Genomic DNA, 24,280 nt, shown 5'->3' with positions numbered 1-24,280 from the left:
GATTACCATGCGAATCTGTCTTTGATATTGAACGAAGTATAAAGGAAATATTTGTAGTTATTATTTTTCAGAAAGTTAATTTATTGTAATAGGAAGAATTTATTTGTAATATTAAGGTAAAGAATTACTAGAGACTTGTACAAGTTGTTTAATTTTAGAAAAAAAAACTGTAATTCTTTACAATTTTAGACGTATTCACCAGAGACTTCGTCCCTGAGCTCCACGTCACAAAATTTAATCAAGTCTAAATTGTCATAACGACGCAGCAAGATAGAGCTGAAACTAAGTTCGACTTCGGCTGTGACCGGTGCTTTCCGTGATTTTTTCATTCATTTGTGCTGCTGCCGTTCATATCTGCAGATTATTTTTTGTATCGACGATTGTAATTTTTGTCGTTTAAAAGAATATCATCTGCAATTTACCCTAGCCTAGTCTGTTCATACCATAAAGTTTAACCGAAAAGACTAACTCGAAGATCTGAATAACCTAACCTAAAGTAATGAAGCATATAAAGCATCATAGCGAAGGCTAATCATTTATAGTCTAAGGAATATATGAAAGTTTTACAGTAAAGCATGTACATTGGTGTAATTTTAGTTTGCCACAGCCATGTAATATAATTTGTCTGTAATGGACAGAATGATCGAAAATAATACCCTTTTCATCAGTGGAAGTACCTTTGCAAATTAATATAATTATGATTATAATATGATTATAATTAGTATAGTACTTTGGTATAGATTTACAAGAAAAGGTAATGGCACTATAATAATCAAAGAGGAAAGCTACATTTACTTATACAAGAAATAATCTGTGTAGGCAAAGAATAATATAAAAAACGAAGAAAATAAGACCGGAAAATTGCCGTGTAGAAACCAAGTCCAGAGCATAGCCCCCAATCGGGAAATATGGCAGTCAGATGGGAATTTTGGTGTCAAAGCCCCCGGGTTAGGAAGGTATGCGGTTCTTACAGCATTGTTTGTAGATTTCCTTGGAATGGCTGGAGTAATAGGGACTTAGTCTGCAGGGTATGGTCACTGCATAAACATTACCATTATTTTCCATTGTGATGGAAAATAACGAGACTCATGCATATTACAGTGTGGATAATTGGAAGAAGGAATGATAACTGCAAGATTGGATGTGGCCGTATGAAACTAAAGAAATACCATTGCATTGATGTGCAATTGATATTTGCTTAATTAAAAAAAATATGTTCATATTAATATACAGAGTACAGTTCATCAAGAAATTTATGAATATTTGGAATCAGGATTGTCTAGGCCTTTAAATGGGTACATTGAGACTTTGAAATGTTTCCAATCCTTATGTTTAAAGAAGAGGGAGCATTAGGTATATTTTGGGTGACGTGGGATTCACACACGATTGCTATAAAATTGAATTACCAGGTAGATCAGGGGTCCCATGCATATAAAATTGTCACACCCATTAAGTTCAGACACATTTTCATTTTATGTTGCAGTTGTCATATACTGAAAATGGAAAAAGTCGCTTAATTTTGTGAAAAGGTGTATGTTCTAAGAATCGCAAAGACAAATCCTACATCTTTTTCCGGCTGGATTGCATTTAGACGAGCTCCTTATTTGACTGTAAATTTCCTGGCAGGTCTGCAAGTGACGCACAATTGCAACGATCAGATTATTGTTAATATTTACAAGTTATCTCGGGTCCGAGTTTGTTTTATAAACGATTACTGTTATTATTTTTATTTCACTCTCTTGTGTCATGTGAGAAAAGCATACCCATTAATGCATTGATTTCATGTGATATATCTTTGTAAGTAAAAATACGGCTTTTACGAATCTAGTTTATTAATTTAGTAGTAAATAAAATTCAGAATGTTACCCTTTTGCATGTTGCTTTTATTATCATCTCATTGTTATTATTACTCTTTATTTATCGTGTCTTTAATTTTCTCATTTCAGGCAGAGTTATCGTTAATGTCCTTTGAAGGAGTACAAGTACAAGGTGCTGCTCAGATTATAGAGAAGATTAAGGTTAGTCGTCTCCGTTTCTCGTATTAGTGTCTTTCATTTTTGTCTGTTGTTATTGTTATTATTGTTGTTATTATTGTTATTGTTTTTATTGTTGTTATTATTGTTATTGTTTTATTATTGTTATTATTGTTGTTGTTATTGTTATTATTATTATTATTATTATTATTATTATTATTATTATTTATTATTTTTATTATTATTGTTATTGTTATTGTTATTATTACTAATACTGTTACTATTACTATTACTATTATTTTATTGTTATTGTTATTGACATTGATATTATTGATATTATTTATCATTATTAGTTCCTGCTATTATTATTATTGATATTAGATGTTATTAATATTATTTCCTCCTCATTTTATTATTATTGTTATCATTATTGTCATTATTATTATTATTATTTATTATTATTATTATTATTATTATTATTATTATTTTTTTTTTTTTTTTTTTTTTTTTTTATAGTAATATTAATATAGTTGCTAGTTCATTATTATTATGATAATGATTATTATTTAAATTATCGTGGTGATAGTAGTAATATAATCTTGTTATTTAGTGTCACTCTTGTTCTTATTATTCTTATAAGTGTGATTATTATTGTTATTAGTATTGTTATTACCATTATAGGATTACAAGTTAAAGTTTTGGAATTTAGATAAATATAAGTGTTTATATAATGATTACTGAAATTACAAGGAAGCAAAATGTAAGAAAACCTTTGAATTGATTAGTTTGTTACATTATAGAGTAAAAAAAATGAATACATAAAAATATTATAAATGTTCATCAAAAACACACACGCGCACACACACGCACACGCACACACACACACACACGCACACGCACACGCACACACACACACACACACACACACACACACACACACACCTACACACACCTACACACACACCTCAACACACCTACACCTACACCACACAACCTACACACACACACACACACACACACCACCACACACACACACGCACACACACACCACACACACACACCACACACACACACACACACACACACACACACCACACACACACACACACACACACACACACACACACACCACACACACACACACCACACACCACACACACACACACACACACACACACACACACACACACACACACACACACACATTTATCATCCCATCCAATTATTCTGGTGAGCAAAGTTTGATGTAATACCTTATGCTTTTTTATTCAGCGTTCACATTTGTTTCAGGGTTTGAGCTTCAACAAAATTGCGAGAGCAATCACCACAGTGGACTGTCAACCAACCTTTGATGGAGGCGTTATGGTTAACATTCTAGGGCAGCTAAAGGTGAGAGGCATAGATGTGTAAAAAAATATATATGCACACTTGAACACATACAAATACATGCATACACGCATACAAGCATGTGCAAGTCGGTGCATACTGGGGCACTCGTGTGTGTTAGCTTATATGTGCAGGCAACTGCAGGCTTCCACATACTTACATACTATAATTATGTGAAATAATAAATGTAATGAGTGTGCTGCATGTGTATTTATAGATGGCAATACAAGATTTTCTTTATAACATTGAGGTTTCTTAATTTTGTAACATGCATTATGTAGAGTGTACCTGAGATGTGTCTAATACATGTTTTGGAAGATTAGGCTTGGGCCTCAGTAATACTCGCTTAGAAAATCTCTTTTGCTTTGTAGTGGACTTTGTGTTTACTTAGCACACCGACCTAAATGATGTGTTCACTTACTATGGGATGGGGATGTGGCAGATTTTAAGTGTTCAGTGTTGTAGATTTCTATATTCTACTGTTTTATTATGGTAATTGTTTTTTGTCATAAAGCCTGTATTGTCAAACGTATTTTTTGTTGTTTGTTAATTAAACTTTAGCTTATGATTTTTTTTTTTTACTGTTGCATTCAGTGCCGTACTACTATACTTAAGCCACATAGATTTTCCTTGAGTTTTGTTTTATGAAAAATAGAAGCCTCACCTCAAATGCAATTAGATTTTATAGATCATGTGCTTGTCAGATTCATAGTAAGATGATGCAAATCAGTGCCTCTGTTGGTATTTGGTAATTGAAAATTTATTATGACATTTTTGAGTCCTATCCAATATCCCAATTGGATAGGAGGTTGATAACAGTGGTCTTTTAATTGCATAATCCTTCCATGTGTTAATTGATGTCCCTGTTAGTGTTTTTTGTCAGAAGGATTAGGGCCATCATTTCCAAATTTGGCTGACTTGCATTAAGGATGTCTCTATATAGTTACTAAAGATGCTGTGCACAAGATCTGCGTTAGAATTGAAATCAAAAACTCAATCTCAAAATGTTGAATAAGTTTATAAAGACAACTATATCTGAATGATAAAAAACAAATTACATAGATGATGTTGCATAAAAACTTCACAGCCCTAGTGGAGGATTGATACCAGCAACATAAAGGCTTATTTGAATAATTTACGGAATAGTTTTGGTTGTCTTGTATACTCAGATTCCTATTGATTTGATTTGCATTGTTGTTCCAAAATTATTATGATATGCGAGTTGATTAGTAATATTTTTCCTTTGTAAATTACGCAAAAAATATTGAAAATTGGCTTCATGATTTAGCTGCACTGTTTCTTTAGGTATTACTGCCTGTAGTTGAATTAACAAAATACTTCAGTTCTTATTGACATTCAGACTAATTTATGCATTAACTTCTTAACAGTTTGTCATTTTAGAACAAATGGTTGCATGCTATTATGATATGTCCTTGGTTTCCTTTTCAGACAAATATTTGAATAAATAGATAGAATATATAGTACATAGTTTATACAAAGTAGATGATTAGAATTAGAAATGTGATGTTATTTCACGAGACAGATTTACAGTTAAGCTACTAAGCCATACTTGTTGTCTGAATCCTAACTCCAAGTGATAATCCCTTTCACGAAGACTTCAAGGATCAAAGATTGAAATGCGTATTTGTAGCAAGAAATTAGATCCTGAGAACAATTTTTCAGGATTATTATTTTTTTCTTGGAAAACTAACATGAATAAATGCAAATAATTGACTCATTGAATGTGAGCTGATCAGCCGTTAATGCTTGTCTGCATAATTGTATTGTAAGGAAAGCATTATGTCTTGCGTTTCAGTTCACTTCAATACATGAAAGTAGATAAATCATTATTTGGATACGTGATAGAGTGACTTTTGTTAAAATCTGGCTCAGCATTGGCATGGACTAATTATAGTTGAATTTTAGTCATTTGGAAAGTTATGATACTATAGATACCTAAAAGATCACATTGTTCTATTTCGGCTGAAGTCAAAACGTTTTCTTTAAAAGAAAAAAGAAAAAAGAAAAAAAAGAAAGAGATTTTAGGTTCAGTGTGAGAGCTTGTGGCATATTCAATAATTAATATAAGTTCAGGTAACTGAAATCTAGAAAAGTAATAAATAGTGATTATTTGTATTTTTCAAAAACCTCCCAAGTTTTGTTAATTAGTAAATGTGATTAAAGTCTAAATGTTCTCCATAAGTAATTGATTTTCTGTCTATTTTTCAAGTGTATTTTTCGTGAGTGATATATGTAAAGATTGATAATTACTATGATTGTGCATGTGCATGTATGTCATATGTTGTGGTTTCTATCTTTTTGTAAAAAAAGATTTTGGCGATCTAGTAACAGCCAGATTTCAGGGCAAATAATTCATGAGTATTCAGTATTCATCAGTAGACTAACATCTATTCTTGCTCTCCCAGTAATACAAATAATAAAAGTAATAAGAAAATCAAATTTAGTAAGACAAAGGGACTTTGTGATTGGAAGTCCCCTGTATCTTCAGCATCACAAACGGACATTTACCCTCCTCGCAACTCATTTGTTTTTCCCCCTTGAATCTTTCCACTTGCGGTGGCTGGCACTCGTGGTTGGCACTTGCGGACTCACGATTCGCCAGATGGACGACGACCCTCCTCACGGGTTCAATCAGACGTTTGTGCTCAAGCCCCTTGGCGACAGTTTCTTCGTCCAGCATGACTTCTTTCGCCTGGCCCTTCATCACATTGCCATATGAACATTGGTGCGAGGTGCCAGGCAAGGATGAGGCAAATGCGCCATAGTCACTCCTCTGCTGCATCTCTCTCTTGTAAGGCACATGTGTGTCGCTCAGAGCTGGTGTGGCATGCTGATTGAGATTTTTTATTTATTTATTTATTTATTTTTTTTATTATTATTATTGTTGTTTTATTATATTTATATATTTTTTTTTATGGTTTGTCATTGACTGTTTGATGTTTGGCTTGTTTTTCTTTTATTAGTATATTGTTTTGTTTTGAAAGAGCAACGTAGTAATTGCGGAAACAGTTTACTACTAGATAGCGGAGATTTAGAGATTTTCAGGATAATGTGTGCACTAATTCTTCTTTGCTTGTTGCATTATGTTTGTCACCCTTGCCATAGCTGCCCTTGAGTGTCTTCCAAGTTTCTTTTACATTAAAGGGACTTGTACCAAATCCTTATTTACTCTGTGTAAAAGTACAAGTTTACAATGAGGAAAATTTACAAATAATTTTACTAATATACAATACTTACATAGATATGTATATGTACATGTACAGGCATGTGTACATGTGTATATGTGTATATATGTGTGTATATGTATATATGTGTATATATGTGTGTATACGTATATATTTATTATATATATATATATGTATATATGTATTAAAAAATATATATATACATATATACACATATACATACATATATACATACATATATACATACATGCATACATATATACATACATGCATACATACATGCATACATATATACATACATGCATACATATATACATACATCTATACATACATCTATACATACATACATACATCTATACATACATCTATACATACATCTATACATACATCTATACATCTATACATACATACATACATACATACATACATACATACATACATACATACATACATACATACATACATACATACATACATGAATTCTTTAAACTTTTTATACCCTTAAGTTCTCATCACTTAACCCTCTAGCCAAAAATCCGGATGACATGACTATGATGAAATAGTCATGTCATCCGGATCGTAGGGGTTAAATGATAATAAAGCAGCATATCCATTCTATGCTTATTGCAGTCTGCAACTAATCTTTAGCATGCAACTAGATGATTTAAAGTTGTTTTGCAATATCCAACCCTGAGAGTTTAGTATTTTTAGTGGCCACACAAAGCTATTCATTGGATAGTTCTGTTTGCTTTTATATAACATCAATTTCTACCCAGTTTTTTTGATTTGAAATTGGATAGTTTAATTCAATATTCTGTAAGATAACTGGTAAAAAGAAGTGCTGAAAAATGTGAAAAATGGCATGTTAGACATACATGCTTTATTTCTTTCTTTCATTCTTCAAACACATCCCTTTGCTCTCTACTCCATGGTATTACAGAAATTTCAAGTGTAGCCTCGTAATGTATAAAATTTCACATACAATGAAAGCTGTGAGTGTTCGGATGTATTTCAAGGTCTGATAATAGTTAGAATTAAACATTTTAGTCTTTATTTCATGAAATTTCAAGATAAATTATAGTGAATATACTTTCTTTAAAGATTTTAGAATTGACTTTTATTGATTATTAGGCAACTTTCAGTCTTCATCAACATTCCACAAAATTGCCAACCAAAACTTTCATAATTGGAGGGCAAGTGACTACTCTTTATTTTTTGTTTTCGGTTCGTAGTTTTAATATGATATGGACATAAGTTGTATGTAGCAGGAATAAACAATCCCTTCCGGGCTTCTTGGCAGTATGAAAGAATTCAATGTGCATTCATGTCCATTTTCGTATCCTACAGCACTGATAGTTTTTTTTTGGAATCTGTACAAAGATGAAATGAAACAGCTGCAGGTGTTTTATATCATATATAGTCTATTTACTTGCTATCTGGTAATAGCTTGCATATATGCAGATAGGTTGTTATAGAGGCAGGGCTATATTAATGAATCATCATCCTTTTTTATGACATTCCAGTAGGTTCTCATATACTGGTTTGGAATATTAAGTAAACTGTTGCATATTTGATAATGGTTTTAGAGAGATATTATTGTTCTACTTTAACTTGTCCATTGTTGGAATTACATTGAACGTGTTTGCCTGGCGTAGATTTTGCACTTTTCATGCACTGGGAAATTGAGCATTGTGAGAGTGAGGGTTTCATGTTTTATGAAGCTTGTATTTGTGATTGAACCATCATTTTAGTTATTTTTTTCCTTGAAAGTTCTTGTTTATTTCCACCAATTTATGTCACTATTTTTTGTGTACTTCTTACAAAAAAGGAAGAGCTACATTGGCCTGTGTTTTGAGTATTAGGCCACATATTTTGTAGGTTTAATTTGTAGCATGCTACATCCATTGATGTGCAGTGCACTTCTTAATGAAATTCCACAGCATAACAGCCTCTTTAATTTGAAGGGGAGTGCCTTAGTGATTTTTGTTGAAACCCATGTAGTTTTAGATTTGTGTAATATATATATATTTTTTTTTTTGTAATATTTAATTTTCTGTAGTACAACCTGTTCCACAAGTCATGCTAGGCATGAATAATTTTTTTGGGAAAAAGTCGATCTACCACTTGTTTTTATATGAACTTTTATAAACACATCAATGACCATCAAGGAAAGAGGATTCAGTTGCTGTTTACAGGTTAAATATCACTATTCTTTGAGATGTAAAGTTTGAAACATCATTACTACTTTGTCTTGACAAATTTTGAACTGCTGGGGATTCCCGTTATTCGCTATTTCACTGGCACTGGCACTGACTCAGTGTGGATCATTAATCACATTTCACTCTGTCTTTGGGGTTCTGAAAGTTTATTGACATAGGTCAGCAAACAAATAAGAAACTATATGTGAAATTGGTGTGAATTTGATTTTTACGAAATCAAAAGAAGCCAGAAGTAAGGAGACTACCATTCATTCTTTTTTGAAAGTGTCGTATCAGACCTGGAATGCATGACGATCCTAACTCACCCGTTTCAACCACTCAACCCCCAATCCAATTACCTTTGTTACCGTAGGGGGGGGGGGAGGGCAGAGGAAACGGGGACTGAGGCCCAGTGTTGAAGATCACTCCTACCCTAGGCCTCAGCCCAGCTAATTTTGCATGGTTTTGTCCACTTTCCCTTTCCTTATCTTCAATTCCTTCGTCTGTCCAGGTCATTAGATGTAAGAACTGTGTTAACCCCATGCTGATGGGTAACAGAAATCTCTGAGTGTAATAATCTCTGGTGCTTTCTGGCAACGGCCAGACATCGGGTGGGGGAGTCCGTGGAATGTCCTGCTCCACATGCTCTGGCGCATTGCTGCGTGTACAGCCATACCTGCAGACCAAACAGCATGTTATGAAGCTTGTACACGTGAAAGAAAGGGTTAAAGGCATGAAAGGCTGGCTTTGAGTGAATGGCCTCAGGGAACCATGGGTATGGCATTCCCTTAGGTAATCACCTTACCCCTCGTCAGGACCCTGAGGAGTAGACCTTTTCTCTTCCCCGCATATTTCAGGCTCACCGTGGCCAGTAATGAAGGTTTTGTACCCTTATTAAGGGTATTAAGGATTTCCCCTTTATCAGTTAGCCTATCTAAATTTGACTTCTCTGCCTCTCTGGTTACGGCTCCATCCACTGCTATTACTACCCCCTCCTCAATGCTTGCCATCAATTCTATCCATTCTTGAATCATCCACCGAAGTCATTACTCAATCTTCAGAATACACCCCTTCCTCTCTCCCAAGATCTTCCTCTCCATCCCTCTTCCTTTGTCTTCATCCCTCAACTACCACCTCTACTAACCTTTTGAGGACCCTTTTTAGCCCAGCCAAGTGGAATCAATTTTTTGTGATTCCCTTGAACAGCCCCTTACTCTGGCAGTACCCTTCTCTTTCAGCAATGTCCCCCAAAATAAGTGTGCCAAATTTCTTTCTGCAGCCATTCCAATTATTCTTGTAATAGTTATGTCTGAGTCCCAAGTTAATGCATTATATACCCTGACTGATCTTGCAAGCAAACCAATTCAGTGCTCAGTCTCACTATTCACTTAACCCATAATTGACGGGTAGCATTCATAGAGGCCGGGGCCTCGTTGCCAGGGGCTTATATCGTCGCCCTAGCATGCGCGACCACTCATGCCAAATACCAGCATCCTATGCCGTTTCTTCGTAATATTACGAAGATATGTTGTATTTTCAATTTTCATTAGTTTTTACAGTCTCTACTTGCCAAACTTCCTGATAAATCGAGACTGAAGGGTATTTTTGTTGTTATATAGACTCCATAGTTGATCATTATTCGGTCTATAGTCCAAATAAAATAAGCAGTGTGCGGCATCATGGAGTTGAAATTGTCGGTTTGTTGCATTTTTTTTTGTTTGTTGCATGGTAAAAATGAGAAAGTGTTAAAACCGACTTAATCACACTTTCACTGGTAAAAAAATAATCTTTTGCCGTGATTGTAACAAAAAAAAACTCATGGCATGTCCATGCATACTCTATGGCAGATGGTCCCGCCATGCCATGGCATGTGCGTACATGCCACCCGTTGGCAATGGGTTAATACTTGTACCAGAACTGTTTCCATCCCCCTGGCTGATTGCCACCGTAAGTTCTACACCAATATTGCCAAGGTAACTTCTGTAGACATGACCTCCCCCTTGAAGTTTATATTGATGGAGTGTCCTGCCCTGTCTGGCCATATTGGCCCCTTCCCCATCAAAGGCAGAAATATTGGCATTTTGGCCCCTACTAAGCAGATTCTAAATTTAAAATTGATCATAGAGAAAAACAGAGAACATCAAAAAGACCTATACCTGTGTTTCATCGATTATGTGAAAGCTTTTGATACTGTTGATCACGATATCCTCTGGAATAACATGTACGATATGAAGTTTCCAAAACACATCATCCAATTAATAAAAGCCTTGTATGACCAACAACAAGCAGCTGTAAGAACCACTTATGGGTTAACAGAATGGTTCGAAGTCAAACAAGGAGTACGACAGGGTTGCATTCTGTCTCCGCACCTCTTTAATATATATTCTGAAACAATTATGAGAGGTGCTCTAGAGAATTTTGAAGGAACTGTGGATGTTGGAGGATACAAAATATCAAATCTGAGGTACGCCGATGATATAGTTTTGATTGCCAGCAGTATCACTGAACTACAACAACTACTAGATAAAGTTAGAGAAGCAAGCGAAAAGGCTGGCTTGTTTCTTAATGCCAAGAAAACTAAGATCATGAAGATTCAAAGATAACCGGCAATGAACAATGATGAACATGTTACAATCAATGGAATGATTGTGGAAAATGTGAAAGAGTTCACTTATCTTGGAACTGTTTTAACTAATACATATGATGATTCACCGGAGATAAAAAGAAGAATTACCATTGCCAAAAGCGCCACAATTGCTCTCAATAACATCTGGAAAGACCGAAGCATTACCTTACGGACAAAGCTGAGGTTATTGAACTCATTAGTTTTCTCAATTGCATCATATGGTTCTGAGTGTTGGGTGTTGAAGTAGATAGACAAGAAAAAGATCAATAGTTTTGAAATGTGGCCCCCCCAATCCCTTGCCCGTTGTTGTCGTGGGGGGGCTTAGGAGGCGGAGACTGGGACCCAATGATGGGAACTCCCCAACCTTGGGACTCAGCCCTCGACTCAACTAATTTTGCATGGTCTTTATTTTCCTTCCCACCTTTCGTTTCTGTCCCTTCACCAAACCCTTCTACTATCCACCTCCTAAGGTGTGAGAGCCGTGCTGAAAGGATGAAAGGCTGACTTTGTGCCAGTCCTGAACGGCCTGAGGGAGCCATGGGCACGGTATTCCCCTGATTGTTATCTAGCCCTTACCCCTCAAGGGGACCCTGAGGGGTGGACTGTTTTTATCCCCAACATAATCCAGGCTTACCATGGCCAATAATGAAAATTTATCTCCACTATTAGGGGCAATGAGGCTTGCCCCTTTATCAAATAGCCCCAAAGATGTAAACTCATCCGATCCCCTGACCCCAGGCTCTCCTTTGACCACGGCTCCGAACACTGCAACAACTACCCCCTCATCAATGCCTACTAGTACAGTAGCCAACAACCAATCCTTAAGGAACATTTCCACTCTCCCAGCACGCTCAACTTCATCACCTCTACCCCCACAACCTCCAACATCAACCACCCCATCCTCCCTTATTAATACCCTACAGCCTTATTGCCCACCTCCCCATAACACTATCTCCCTCAACACTACTCCATCGTCACGCACCCGCCCTTCGACTACCCCTATCACTACAACAATATTGAATACCCTCTTCAGCGCAGCCAAATGGGACCGATTTTTCGTGATCCCTCCCACAGCTCCCTACTCTGACAACACCCTTCTCTTCCAACAATGTCTCCAAAAACAAGTAGGTAAAGTCTCTTTCCGTAGCCGACCCGACCGCTCCCGTCTTGTCACAGTAACATCCGAAAACCAAGCTATAGCATTAACAAAACTAACAGACATATATGGTAACCCCATCCTTGCAGAACCCCATCCAACCCTCAATACTTGCACCGGCAACAGTTTCAATCTCCCCAGCAAATTGCCCAATCTATGACAAAGATTGGTCAGATTGTGGAGAAGACCTACTTGCCTGTCTCACAGACTATGATGCAACGTCAGTACAATGCTACTCCATTCCCCCCAGAGGTAATCGAAAGAAACCCACTAACATAGCCAAAATTACCTTCCGTAGACATGACCTTCCCTTTAACGTCTATATAGGAGGAGAATCCCTCCCTGTTCGTCCATACCAACCTCCTCCACGTCAGTGCCAAAATTGTTGGCGTCTAGGACACCCAGCCAAACATTGCCGTTCCACAGCCAGATGCCCACTATGTGCCCAACCTGGCCATACCCGATCTAACTGCCCTGCACAATCACGCACATGTGCCAACTGTGGCGGCCCCCATAATGTATTTTATAGGGGCTGTCCCACCTACAAATTTGAGTCTGAGGTAGCAACTCTCAGATTCAAACTTGGACTCACACTACGTGAAGCCAGACAAGAAGCACGTCGACGTGGTTTCTCTCTTACTCCTTACTCCAGTAATACTGCTCATTCTACCAATTCTCCTAAACCCACCCCCCCTACATCTAAACCCCCCTCTTCTACCTCCTACCTTCCCCAGTCAAACTCTTTTGCCATCCTAAATCCAGACACTCCAATCTCTACTACAGATATTTCAATCACCACCACAACCCCAACACCTTCCCCTCTCCCTCCTCGCACTACCCGTAACAGACAGAACAAACGTTCCACCCCCTCTTCCCCTACCACACAATCACCTCCACCTTCCTTTACTCCTTTGCTTGAGACACCAGTCCTCTCTTCCCCCCCTCACAAGAAATCCTATATCCCCCAAAACTCCCAAACCAACTCCTTAGAAGAAACCATTGAAAATATTCAAGATTACCTAATGAAAACTGACACTCAACCTCCAAATCTTACAACTCCTGCTCCTTCCACACTCCAAGTAACTGCTGATATCCATCCTCCTCCTAACGATATCCCCCCTACACCCAATCCTCCTACCCCCTCCCAACACAACCATCCCCCCCGACCCCAACCCCAACCCCGCCCACATTATCCCTCCCACCATCCCCTCTATCCCTTCCACTCCCTCCTGGATACACACGTGAATCCCTTATGTCACAAGTATCCCCTTCCTCAGACCCTCCATCTCCTAATACCCCTCCTAGTAGAACACCAACTCCCACACCTCTCCCATCTCAGACCTCTCAGTCCTTTTCCCACCCTCTAGCTGCTTCCCCCCTCAAAATCAGTAAAGTATAACTATCCTTCATTGGAATATTCGCGGTTTCCGCTCCCACAGACCTGACCTTCGTCATATCCTTTCCTCTTATAGTCCATCTATTGTATGCCTTCAAGAGACCTTTCTAACACATCCTCCAATACCAATCCCCAATTATCATTTTGTCTCATCCCCACATTCCCTTTATGTCTCATCCATACTTATCAATCAGAAAACACCTTATGTCACACCTCCCTTTCAAACCAATGTCCCTTGCACAGTTATCCGTATCTTCCTTCATCGTTGGATCACAGTGATATCAGTCTACTTCTCCCCATCCCACCCCATTGACTTTGTTGCTTTTGAAAATCTAATTTCCCAACTTCAACCACCTTTCCTCATAGTTGGTGACTTTAACTGCCGCCACACTCTATGGGGTGATTCTATCACAAACTCCCGAGGCCGATCTCTAGAGCGCTTCCTCTCCACAGCTGACCTTACTATACTAAATTCAGATCGCCCCACACACTTTGATACACGCACGCAATCTTTTTCATGCATTGACCTCGCTCTATGCTCCCCTTCTCTTCATTTAGATTTCCACTGGTCAGTCTTAGACCACTTTCCCTATAGTGACCACTTTCCAGTTCTCCTTTCTCCTACTTCATACGTACCACTCCCTAACTCCCCACGCTGGTGTTTTGATAGAGCTGACTGGCATACTTTCACTTCACTCTCTGCTATTCATACCCCTCCATCCTCCCTCACTTCCATTTCAGAAATGATACAGTATTTCACAAATACAGTCTTAAGAGCTGCACATACAGCTATCCCTCGAACCTCAAGACCATATACCTCCAAATGTGTTCCATGGTGGAACTCTGATTGCACTAAAGCACTTCGCTTAAAACGTGCAGCCTGGAACAGTTACCGCTACAAGAGAGGTACTCCAAATCAACTATCAGCCCTTATCTCCTTTAAAAGAGCATCTGCCAATCTCCGTCGTACAATCCGGAATAGTAAAATAAATAGCTGGCGAAATTATGTTTCATCAATTACATCCTCTACATCTATCTCAAATGTTTGGCGCCGAATCCATAAACTATCAGGCAAACATCCCCCCCATCCTGCCCCTGTCCTCCATATTCGAAATACCCTCATTTCTGATCCCCTCCAAGTTGCTAATGAACTGGGTGATTATTTCAGCCAGGTCAGTAGTGGTTCTCACCTATCTTCACACTTCTCTTCTATTAAGACCACCAGAGAACGTACCCCCATTATCTTCACCCCATCCTCTGATGAGTCCTATAATGCCCCATTTTCTTCCTCTGAACTCATTGCTGCCCTACAATCGTGCCGTAACACTCATGAAGGCCCTGACGGTATTCACTACCGTATGCTCCGGCAACTCCCATCTTCCTCCTTATCCTTCCTCTTAAAAATTTACAACCACATTTGGACATCAGGAAATTTCCCTTCTAATTGGCGAGAAGCTCTTATCCTTCCCTTCCTGAAACCCAATAAATCGGGTACCCTTCCTCAAGACTATCGCCCCATCGCACTAACTAGCTGCTTGTGCAAACTATTAGAGCGAATGGTGAACTTCCGCTTAATGTGGTATCTTGAATCTCACAATCTTCTCTCTCCTTCCCAATTCGGTTTTCGCCGTGCCAGAAGCACAGCTGACCCCCTTGCTCATTTTGAGACATATATTACATCTGCATTTGCACGCCATGAATCCGTACTAGCTATTTTTTTTGATCTAGAAAAAGCATATGATACGACATGGCGGTACCATATCCTCCAACAATTGTCCTCTCTAGGCATACGTGGAAACATGGGTGTCTTCATAAAGTCCTTCCTCTCCCAACGCACTTTCCAGGTTAAAATCGCCTCTGCCACATCATCTTTCTTTCCCCAAATCGAAGGTGTCCCACAAGGCAGTGTGCTCAGTACCACTTTATTCCTTCTTGCTGTTAATGATATTGTCTCAGTTTTACCACCAGGAGCCCGGTCATCACTATATGTTGATGATTTAACCATCTATGCCTCTGGCACATCCATACCAAATCTCTACCAATTTCTTCAATCTGCAATCTCATCAGTATCTTCCTGGGCCACAAACCACGGCTTCCGCTTTTCTACCTCTAAATCTTTCTCCATTCTTTTCTCTCGCTCACGTGCAGGTCCTCTACCCCCACTCTTCTTATATGGCACTCCACTCCAATGCCGTTCCTCTGGCAAATTCCTAGGTGTCATTTTTGACTCCAAACTGTCCTGGCGAGACCATATTCTACACATTAAAGAAAAAGCTCTCCGCCGTCTTCGAATCTTAAAAACTCTCTCCCATATATCATGGGGCTCAGATCGCAAAACTCTCCTTCATCTTCATGTTACTTTGATCCTCTCCACTCTTGATTATGGATGCCATATCTACTCCTCTGCCTCAACTTCTCTCCTTGCCCATCTTGATACAATCCATCACTGTGGTCTTCGCTTAGCACTAGGCGCCTTTCGCTCCTCCCCAGTTGAGAGCCTGTACACTGAATCAGGCATACCATCTCTATCTCGACGTCGTGCCCTTCTCTCTCTCCGATGCTATGTTCGATTCCACCAATTTTCCCTCACTAAACTAAATATCCCACAACCCCTACTTCTTACCTTAGCTTCATCTCCACGATTACCTACTCCTTTCTCAACACGCATGGATACCCTCCTCTCACATTCTCTGTCCATTCCGTCCCTCCATGGCTCATACCTCACCCCCATATTTGCTCTTCTGTTTTCCCCGACCCACCAAAATCAAATATCCCTCCTACTGTCCTTCTCACACATTTCCTTGACCATGTCTCCACTCATTCCTCTAGTATTCATGTATATACTGATGGCTCCAAATCCACCTCCGGTGCTGGTTTTGCAGTAATCTTCCCAACTCGTACTTTCAAATACTCCCTTCCTCCTGAATCCAGTGTCCTTACTACAGAATTGTATGCACTCCTTTTTGCTCTAAAACACATATACTCACTTTCCTCTTCCTCTTTTACAATTTTTACTGACTCCCGTAACTCATTAACTCTCATAAAGTCAATACACACCACAACCCACTTGTTTGTAAGATCCAGAACTGGTTGTTCTACCTGTCCACACGCCATAAAACAATCAAATTTTGCTGGGTGCCCAGCCATGTTGGAATCCCCGGCAATGAACAGGCAGATACACTAGCACGCCACGCCTCTATGTCCACATCATACCAACCACGCTTCTCACATATCCCAGCCACGGATTATTACCCACACTTTAAGACCTTCTTGTATAAACGATGGCAATCTTTTTGGTCAAGCCTCCGCACTAATAAATTACATTCTGTAAAACTATCAATCTCCTCCTGGTCAACTCCATTTCATCGGAACAGACGTTGGGAGACTGCTCTCGCCCGCTTACGCATTGGCCACACCCGTCTAACACACTCCTATCTGATGTCACAATCTGATCCACCCTTATGTTCCTTCTGTAATGTTCCCCTTTCAATCCCTCACATCCTATTATCGTGCCCACGTTTTGAAACAACCCGTACCTCTGCTTTCCCCCATCTATCCTCCCTTCACCGACCTCCCAACCTATCAGACATCCTTTCAGAATCCCACACTTTCTGCTTCAACAACCTATTCTCTTTCCTCAAATGCATACATATCCTTCATCTAATCTAACTCCTTACCACACCCGACCCTAACCCTTTCACTCACCAATTCCTTTGCCCAGCTTAGACAACTAATCACTAACTCAACCACCCTTCCCAAACATTAACTATAGTGCTACATGACCTTAGATGTCTAGCACATTTCTCTTGCTTTTAACCATTAACCATTAACCATTTTGAAATGTGGTGTTACAGACGAGTACTGCGTATTAGCTGGACAGAGAAGAAGACGAATGATGAAGTGCTGAGAAAGATAAATTGTAAAGACCGACTGTTGGACATCTTGAACAAGAGGAAATTAAAGTTTATTGGTCATGTAATGAGAAGTAAAAGTATTGAGAAAAACTTGCTGACAGGGATGGTGATAGGAAACAGAGGAAGAGGCAAACCGAAGACAAGACTGAGCGACAATATCAAAGATATTTGCGGGCTGTCGATGGTATAAGTGGAAAGAAAAGCGTAAGATCGAGTTTAGTGGCGAAGGATGGTGGAGAGGTCCACGGCTGCTCAAACATGAGCATACCGTTATTGATTGAAGCACTATCACTTCTCAGCCTACTGCCCTCTGTGTGCCCAACCTGGTCATAACCATTCAGATTACTGTGCACAAGCATACACATGTGCCAATTGTGGTGACTCTCATTATATATTTTATTGGAGATTCAAGCTTTGAGTCTGAGGTAGCAGTTCATAAATCCAAATGAGGTTTTGCTCTTTTGTGTCAATATCTCTTCCCTTCTACCCCTAACCATCATACCTCTACTCCCTTTCCCTCCTAGTCACATTCTTTTTCAGTATAAATCCAGATACTCCAGTCTCTACCACATCTCTGGTGCCTTCCCCTCCTCTTCCTCACTTCACCTGTCACACCTGGCATTCTAAACATTCCACCCTGTCATCTCCTACCACATCCTCTCCCACACCCACTGGACATCTGTCTCATCATCTCCTCCTCATAGGAAATTCTTTGTTTCTCAGATATCTCCACCTAACTCCCCTTCAGAAACCCCAAAGGACATTCAAAATTTCCTAAACATGACCCAAGAGAATGCTGCTCTCTCTCTCATCCACAATCCTGTCTCTACTCCTGTTCTCACTACATTCAAAGTAATTCCCAATATGCATCTTCCTTCTCCTCAAGTTCCCCACCTTAATCCATTTGCTCCCCCACTTCACCCTTTTCACTATGTGTAGCATTCTATAACCTTTGACATCTAACACATTTTGTTCTAAATGTAAACTCTTTTTACCCTTTTCACCATGTACTTTACCGTAGTGCTTTATGACCTTTTGAAGTCTAGCACATTGATTTGTTTTAACCAATAACCAATATGTAATTATAAACATTTTAAAGCCAGCCTAAACATGCCAAGTCAAGAGGAGTGTGACTGTAATGTAACCAAGCCAAGAGGCTAAGTGGCTGAAGGTTGATCCAGGACCAGGGCTGGGTCCAACTAATGGAATCCTGGCTAAAGGGTTTTCTCGGACAGATAGGGTCATGATTGCAAAATAAAATGCATACAGACATAAATACATGAATTTTATAAATGTATATATATCAACATCCATCTATCTATCTATCTATCTATCTATATATAAAATGTAAACTACATTGGTTTTATGTTTACCCAGAACTACAGAATAGCACTATTTGACTACTTTCCACTTATGTCTTACATTCTTTTTACAGATGGATGAAGACCCAGTGCATGGATTCTCGCAAACGTTCGTTCTCAAGCCCATGAACGACTCTTTCTTCATCCAGCACGATTCTTTCCGCCTGGTCATCCACAATCAATAAGCCATCATATAATAATAATAATATTGTCAGCCACTGTCCAATCTCTGACAAGTCTCCCCAAAAAGCCTTGTCAGCCATAGTCTGTTGGTAAAAATTTTAATGTGCTACTTGCAGTTATTTGCATTTTATGACATTGTCAGGGATGTGTTTCTTCATGTTTTTTGAATGAAATGATGATTATTTTTTAGTTTTTAGAGGGTTGCTTCCCAGGCAGTTATCATGGAAAGAAAATGTCGTATTCCTTTAATTTTTGAATGTAATTGGTTTGGTTAGAAAGTAAATGAAGTTCCTTTGTACTGGACCTCTTTCAGCTATTATTAGATGTTGGAAATGCAATATTCTTAAGTTTAAAAGGATTCATTGTAATCAAAGCTGCTGTAACTTTCTTGATTAAAAAAAAAAAATGTTCATTAAAAAGCAAAAAAACAAAATGCATATGGCATGCTAAGAATTTTTGATGTCAGGAAATCACATATTGTGAGTGTTTAAGCCCCATGTGAAGTTTACGCTTAAATAGTGTCCCTTATTGGGATTACTCATTGCTTTGTTGTAAGGTGCAGAAGCGATTCATGAAACAGCAAATGTTTTGATAGCATTTTTTTTTTTCATTACCCCCATTTTACACTGCGAACATCCGTGCTTTTTACCTATGTTGAAGTTCCTCATGATGATTGTTATAGCAAGGATGGTGTTGCAACCATAGTGGAAGAACAGCTGATATTCAGTCTTGCTGCTGCACTGTCTTGCCCCCCAAAAAAACATAAAAAAAAAAAAAAAAAAAAAGGTTATTGTCGTGGGTCCTTTTGTTTTTTTCCTATTCGTTTCTTTAATGATATACTAAGTATTTACATGAATGTAAGTCTTGACAACTGATGTGATAAGGTTCACGGTGATAGGTGATTTTGCCAGAGAACATACATGTGTAAGTGCAAGTTATTCTTCTTTGATAGCTCAACTTACTTCTGTATTAGAATATAGTCTTAAAGGAGGAATGAACTGTGAAGAGCTTAACCAAATTTGATGAACTGGACTTTTACATGACTTTATTTCCTCGAGGTCTGGCCAGTAAACCAAAGGGAAATAAGGCCTTTTTTTCTTTTTCTTTCTTCTCTTTCTCTGGTCAGATTTTTGCAAAAAGATCAACATGTGTTTGATTAAAGATATTCTTACAGATTGCAGTTTTAATTATATAATAGGAACCCAGATGAACCCACAATTGCATATAAGGAAGGATGCAAGAATTGTCATGTCTTTAATGATTTAAACGTGGGAAAGAGATGGAGTTAACATTTATTAATGCAGAGATAGAGCACCAGAATCCCTCTGTATCATACGTTAGGTAATGGAACAATAGTACCGTACATCCGACTGGTTATCAATATAATGCAGGGACACCAGGTCATAATATAACTAAAGACCTGTCCATACAAGTGGGTGTATTAGTGGACACCTCAGTGGGCAGCTATAAAGTTGAAGGCACAGGCAAGAAAACAGATTAGTTGTTTATGCCTGGCTGTGTGTCCACTGATCATGCCCATTTGTGTGGAATGGCCTTAACAGGTATGTGATAGCTTTTGTAATATAAACATTTATTTAATAATTTAATTTTTTATTTTATTTATTAATTATATTCATTTTATTTATTTACTTGTAAAAAAAAAATTATTATCTTTTTTAATAATCTCAAACACTGGCAAGATAATTGGATATTAGCTTGCATTGTAATAGTGACAAGGGACTTTGAATATGCTAGGTCCGTTTTAGAGGTGGCATAGCAATCTCAAGGTCTTGGCCTCGTACATAGTTAACCCCATGCAGTTAACTCAACTGTGAGAGAATACTGGCTACATGCTGGGGTGAAAGTCGGGGCAGAAAGGAACTGACCTCCCTGACCATATATGCCTTTACCCCCCTCCCCCCCAATCCCTTGCTCTTTGTTGTCATTGGGGGGGGGGAGCTTAGGAGATGGGGACTGAGGCCCAATGTAGGGGGATAACCCCAGCATCAGGCTTTTTCCTCAACTAATTTTTATATGGTCTTTTTTTCTCCTTTTTCTTTATCCCCTTGTTCTGTCCACTTATCCTAAATGTTAAACTCCTTTTTGCCGTTTTCACCACGGTACTTTCTCGTAATGCTTCCCACTCCCTTCTGACAACCCTTACCTTATACTATATATGCTTTATACTATATCAGCTCCCCCTCTCTACCCTTTTCAGTACCATGCCACCCTCTAGCACTGTTCAACCTATTACTTTACCCTAATCATTAACTCATTCCTAATCCTTTTTTGCACTCTAATTTACTATAGTGCCATTTGATCTTTCATGTCATGTAGCAAGTGCTCTCTCTCTCTCTCTCTCTCTCTCTCTCTCTCTCTCTCTCTCTCTCTCTCTCTCTCTCTCTCTCTCTCTCTCTCTCTCTCTCTCTCTCTCTCTCTCTCATATGTATGTGAACCAAACCCAAAAAAGATCTGTACAAGAAACAAAAAATCGTATATCAGCCTATGGATATCATCAGGAAAGCATGTTGCCACGTAAGCATCCCTGCATTGCTGTTGGATGTACTAAAAGGACAATGGATACCTTAACCTTACGGAAAATATTGGACAAGGAGCATGAAAATATTGATTTTTAAAAAGCTGATTTATGTATTATCAACGGGCCTAAGTTACTATATTCAAAAGCCTGAATAGAAAGAGGATGTGAATGTATGCACCATATTTATTTATCTCTTTCTTAGCACTGGGCTCCCTGCACTCTGTCACCCACCGAAAACTAGGTTTATTTTTGGACTTTCATAGTTATATATGATAATTTACTACAGATTTACCCCAGCATTATTTATAATGCTGGGGTAAATCTGTAGTAAATCCTCTCTAGGTCTCTTTTCTCAGTGCTTTCTTTGCACCTTAAAAAATGCACAGAAATAAATGGGGGATTATGCTAGAAGAGGTATTGCTAAACAGTATTGTTTGTGTTAAAATCATATGATTATTTCCCTATTTTTAGCATAGTTATAATTGTCTATTAACACAGTGACAAGTACTCTCAAAAGCAGTTCCCAGCAATGTGATTCATTTATATACTACCATATATCCAAAATATGTGCTAACATTTTTTTGACCAGCAGTAATAAGAGTGGAAATAAAGTATATAGTGTTTTTTGTCTGTTTGGAATGTTGATAGGGATGTGATTTTTTTGCTATTAATACTTAATTAATAAACATAGAAATCGAAGTAATGGACAAGTCAATAGTACGTGACCATTGCAGCAGGTTGTCGCACTCCCATATATAGTTTCCATATGAAATAAAATTCAAAAATCCAATGTTGTTTACCATACACCTTGGTAATCAATATGTTTTCATTAGGAATATTAATGACTTGTTTCATATGCGTATTGTAATTGTTATATGATACTGCTGGTAGTTTTAGGGTTTGAAAGGATTTTCATATGGTAGACAGTCAAGTTCTATTCACACAAATTAGGTAGGTCTATAATGTTCACCAGGCTACTGAGGTTACAGGTCTAAGTTAGGTAGAAGCAGATAGTGTTTAATAAGCCCTAATGTATTAGCAATATGTGTAAAAAGATACCTTACAGCATATCCATTCATGGTGCCACATCTCAGCGTAATCAGGAGATTCCACAGAAATATGGGGCAAAAGTTGTTCACAGCAAGACACTGTTCGATAGTGGGCGGAAGCAGAATGTCTATTTGGTGCTGATGTAGACGTGTAATAATAATACTATCTTTGAAGGAAGTAAATGGATAAAGAAATATTGAAGGATTTAAGAGAAACTTCCAGAAACACTGTTTTTCATTTTATTTTTGTGTAGCTTAAATTATAAAGTAATCAAAAAGGGAAGGGAAAGCTCCCTAAATTAGTTGGCAAAATAAATTTGTTAGTAAAGTCATTAAAGGATTATTAGTATGTGAAAATGAACAGTATGCATTCCAATTAACTCCTTTTGTTATGTGCATGTACTGAAGAATCAGTATATTTAGCAGTGAAATACCAAATGTTTTTCATAACAGAAAAGCAAGACTAAAAACAGTAAATGCTACATACCTTTAAATATAAAAACATTGCAGAAGTGATTTTAGTTGAAATGAGGGCAGCATACAAAAAAATATGTAAATAAAATATAGGGTGATAGGTTTAAATGCCAACATATATCTAACAAAGTTAATAAAGCAGACATGGTATGCTAATCAGTGTCACTGCCTTAGCATGTCTAGCCCTTAGGTACATGGTAATTTTGTCTGATATTCTACAGCAAAAAGACCACACTTGGGGCTACATCCATGACCATTTCTATTCGCAAACTATGAAGACAATTAACATTTTAAAGAGCAAACTGAACTGGTGTGTAAGAATATAATGTTTGTAGCTTTTAAAAAGCACAATTTCGACACATTAAAAAAAAAATGATACAAGGACAATACAACAAGAACAAAAGAACTGGAGTTTAGAAAGAAAATGGAATTACCTTAAGTGCTTAAGACATGATAACAGACAAAGGTGGGGTTAAATTCATGAAAGATAGAAGTGATAGACAATATCTGAAGACATTAAAATATCAGCTATATGGAAAATATGGAAAAATACACAGCAACGCAATAACGATTTATGTGAAAGAGTAAAAGCTGTGTATAAAAAAACAGGATAAAAAATATAAAATTATGATGAAGTTCAGAGTTCTAAATGGGTTCACAAGGAACCTCTTGCATATTGCGTAATATCCGATATGCAATCAGTACGGTTTTGTTACTCATCTTTTATAGCATAAGATAAGGGTAAGAAATAATTAATATATTTCAGTATTTGGAAGACGAATTAGAAGAGAATGAAATGAAGTTACTAAAAAATATATA

The 24,280-nt window shown here is 37.9% G+C and overlaps 1 protein-coding gene across 2 annotated transcripts in view; it reads left to right on the top strand.

Annotated features, from left to right (window-relative positions):
• LOC119595151 (probable nuclear transport factor 2) overlaps window positions 1–20,572 on the top strand; it is a 22,187-nt gene extending 1,615 nt beyond the window's left edge. Inside the window, exons 2-5 of one of the 2 annotated variants that reach the window (XR_005230686.1) lie at window positions 1,947–2,018; window positions 3,264–3,362; window positions 5,983–6,171; window positions 19,291–20,572. Coding sequence is in view for 1 of the 2 variants with exons in the window: in XM_037944323.1 (XP_037800251.1) it covers window positions 1,947–2,018; window positions 3,264–3,362; window positions 19,291–19,401 (282 nt within the window). In the remaining variant the exon portion in view is untranslated. The remainder of the gene's footprint in view (window positions 1–1,946; window positions 2,019–3,263; window positions 3,363–5,982; window positions 6,172–19,290) is intronic. The other variant, XM_037944323.1, reaches the window with a different exon arrangement.
• The last annotated feature ends 3,708 nt before the right edge of the window (window positions 20,573–24,280 follow it).

This window comes from Penaeus monodon, chromosome 35, assembly GCF_015228065.2.
Source record: "Penaeus monodon isolate SGIC_2016 chromosome 35, NSTDA_Pmon_1, whole genome shotgun sequence".
Classification (NCBI taxonomy): domain Eukaryota; kingdom Metazoa; phylum Arthropoda; class Malacostraca; order Decapoda; family Penaeidae; genus Penaeus; species Penaeus monodon.
Note: the sequence above shows the minus strand (reverse complement) of the source record. Positions and strands in the feature narration are given on the sequence as shown.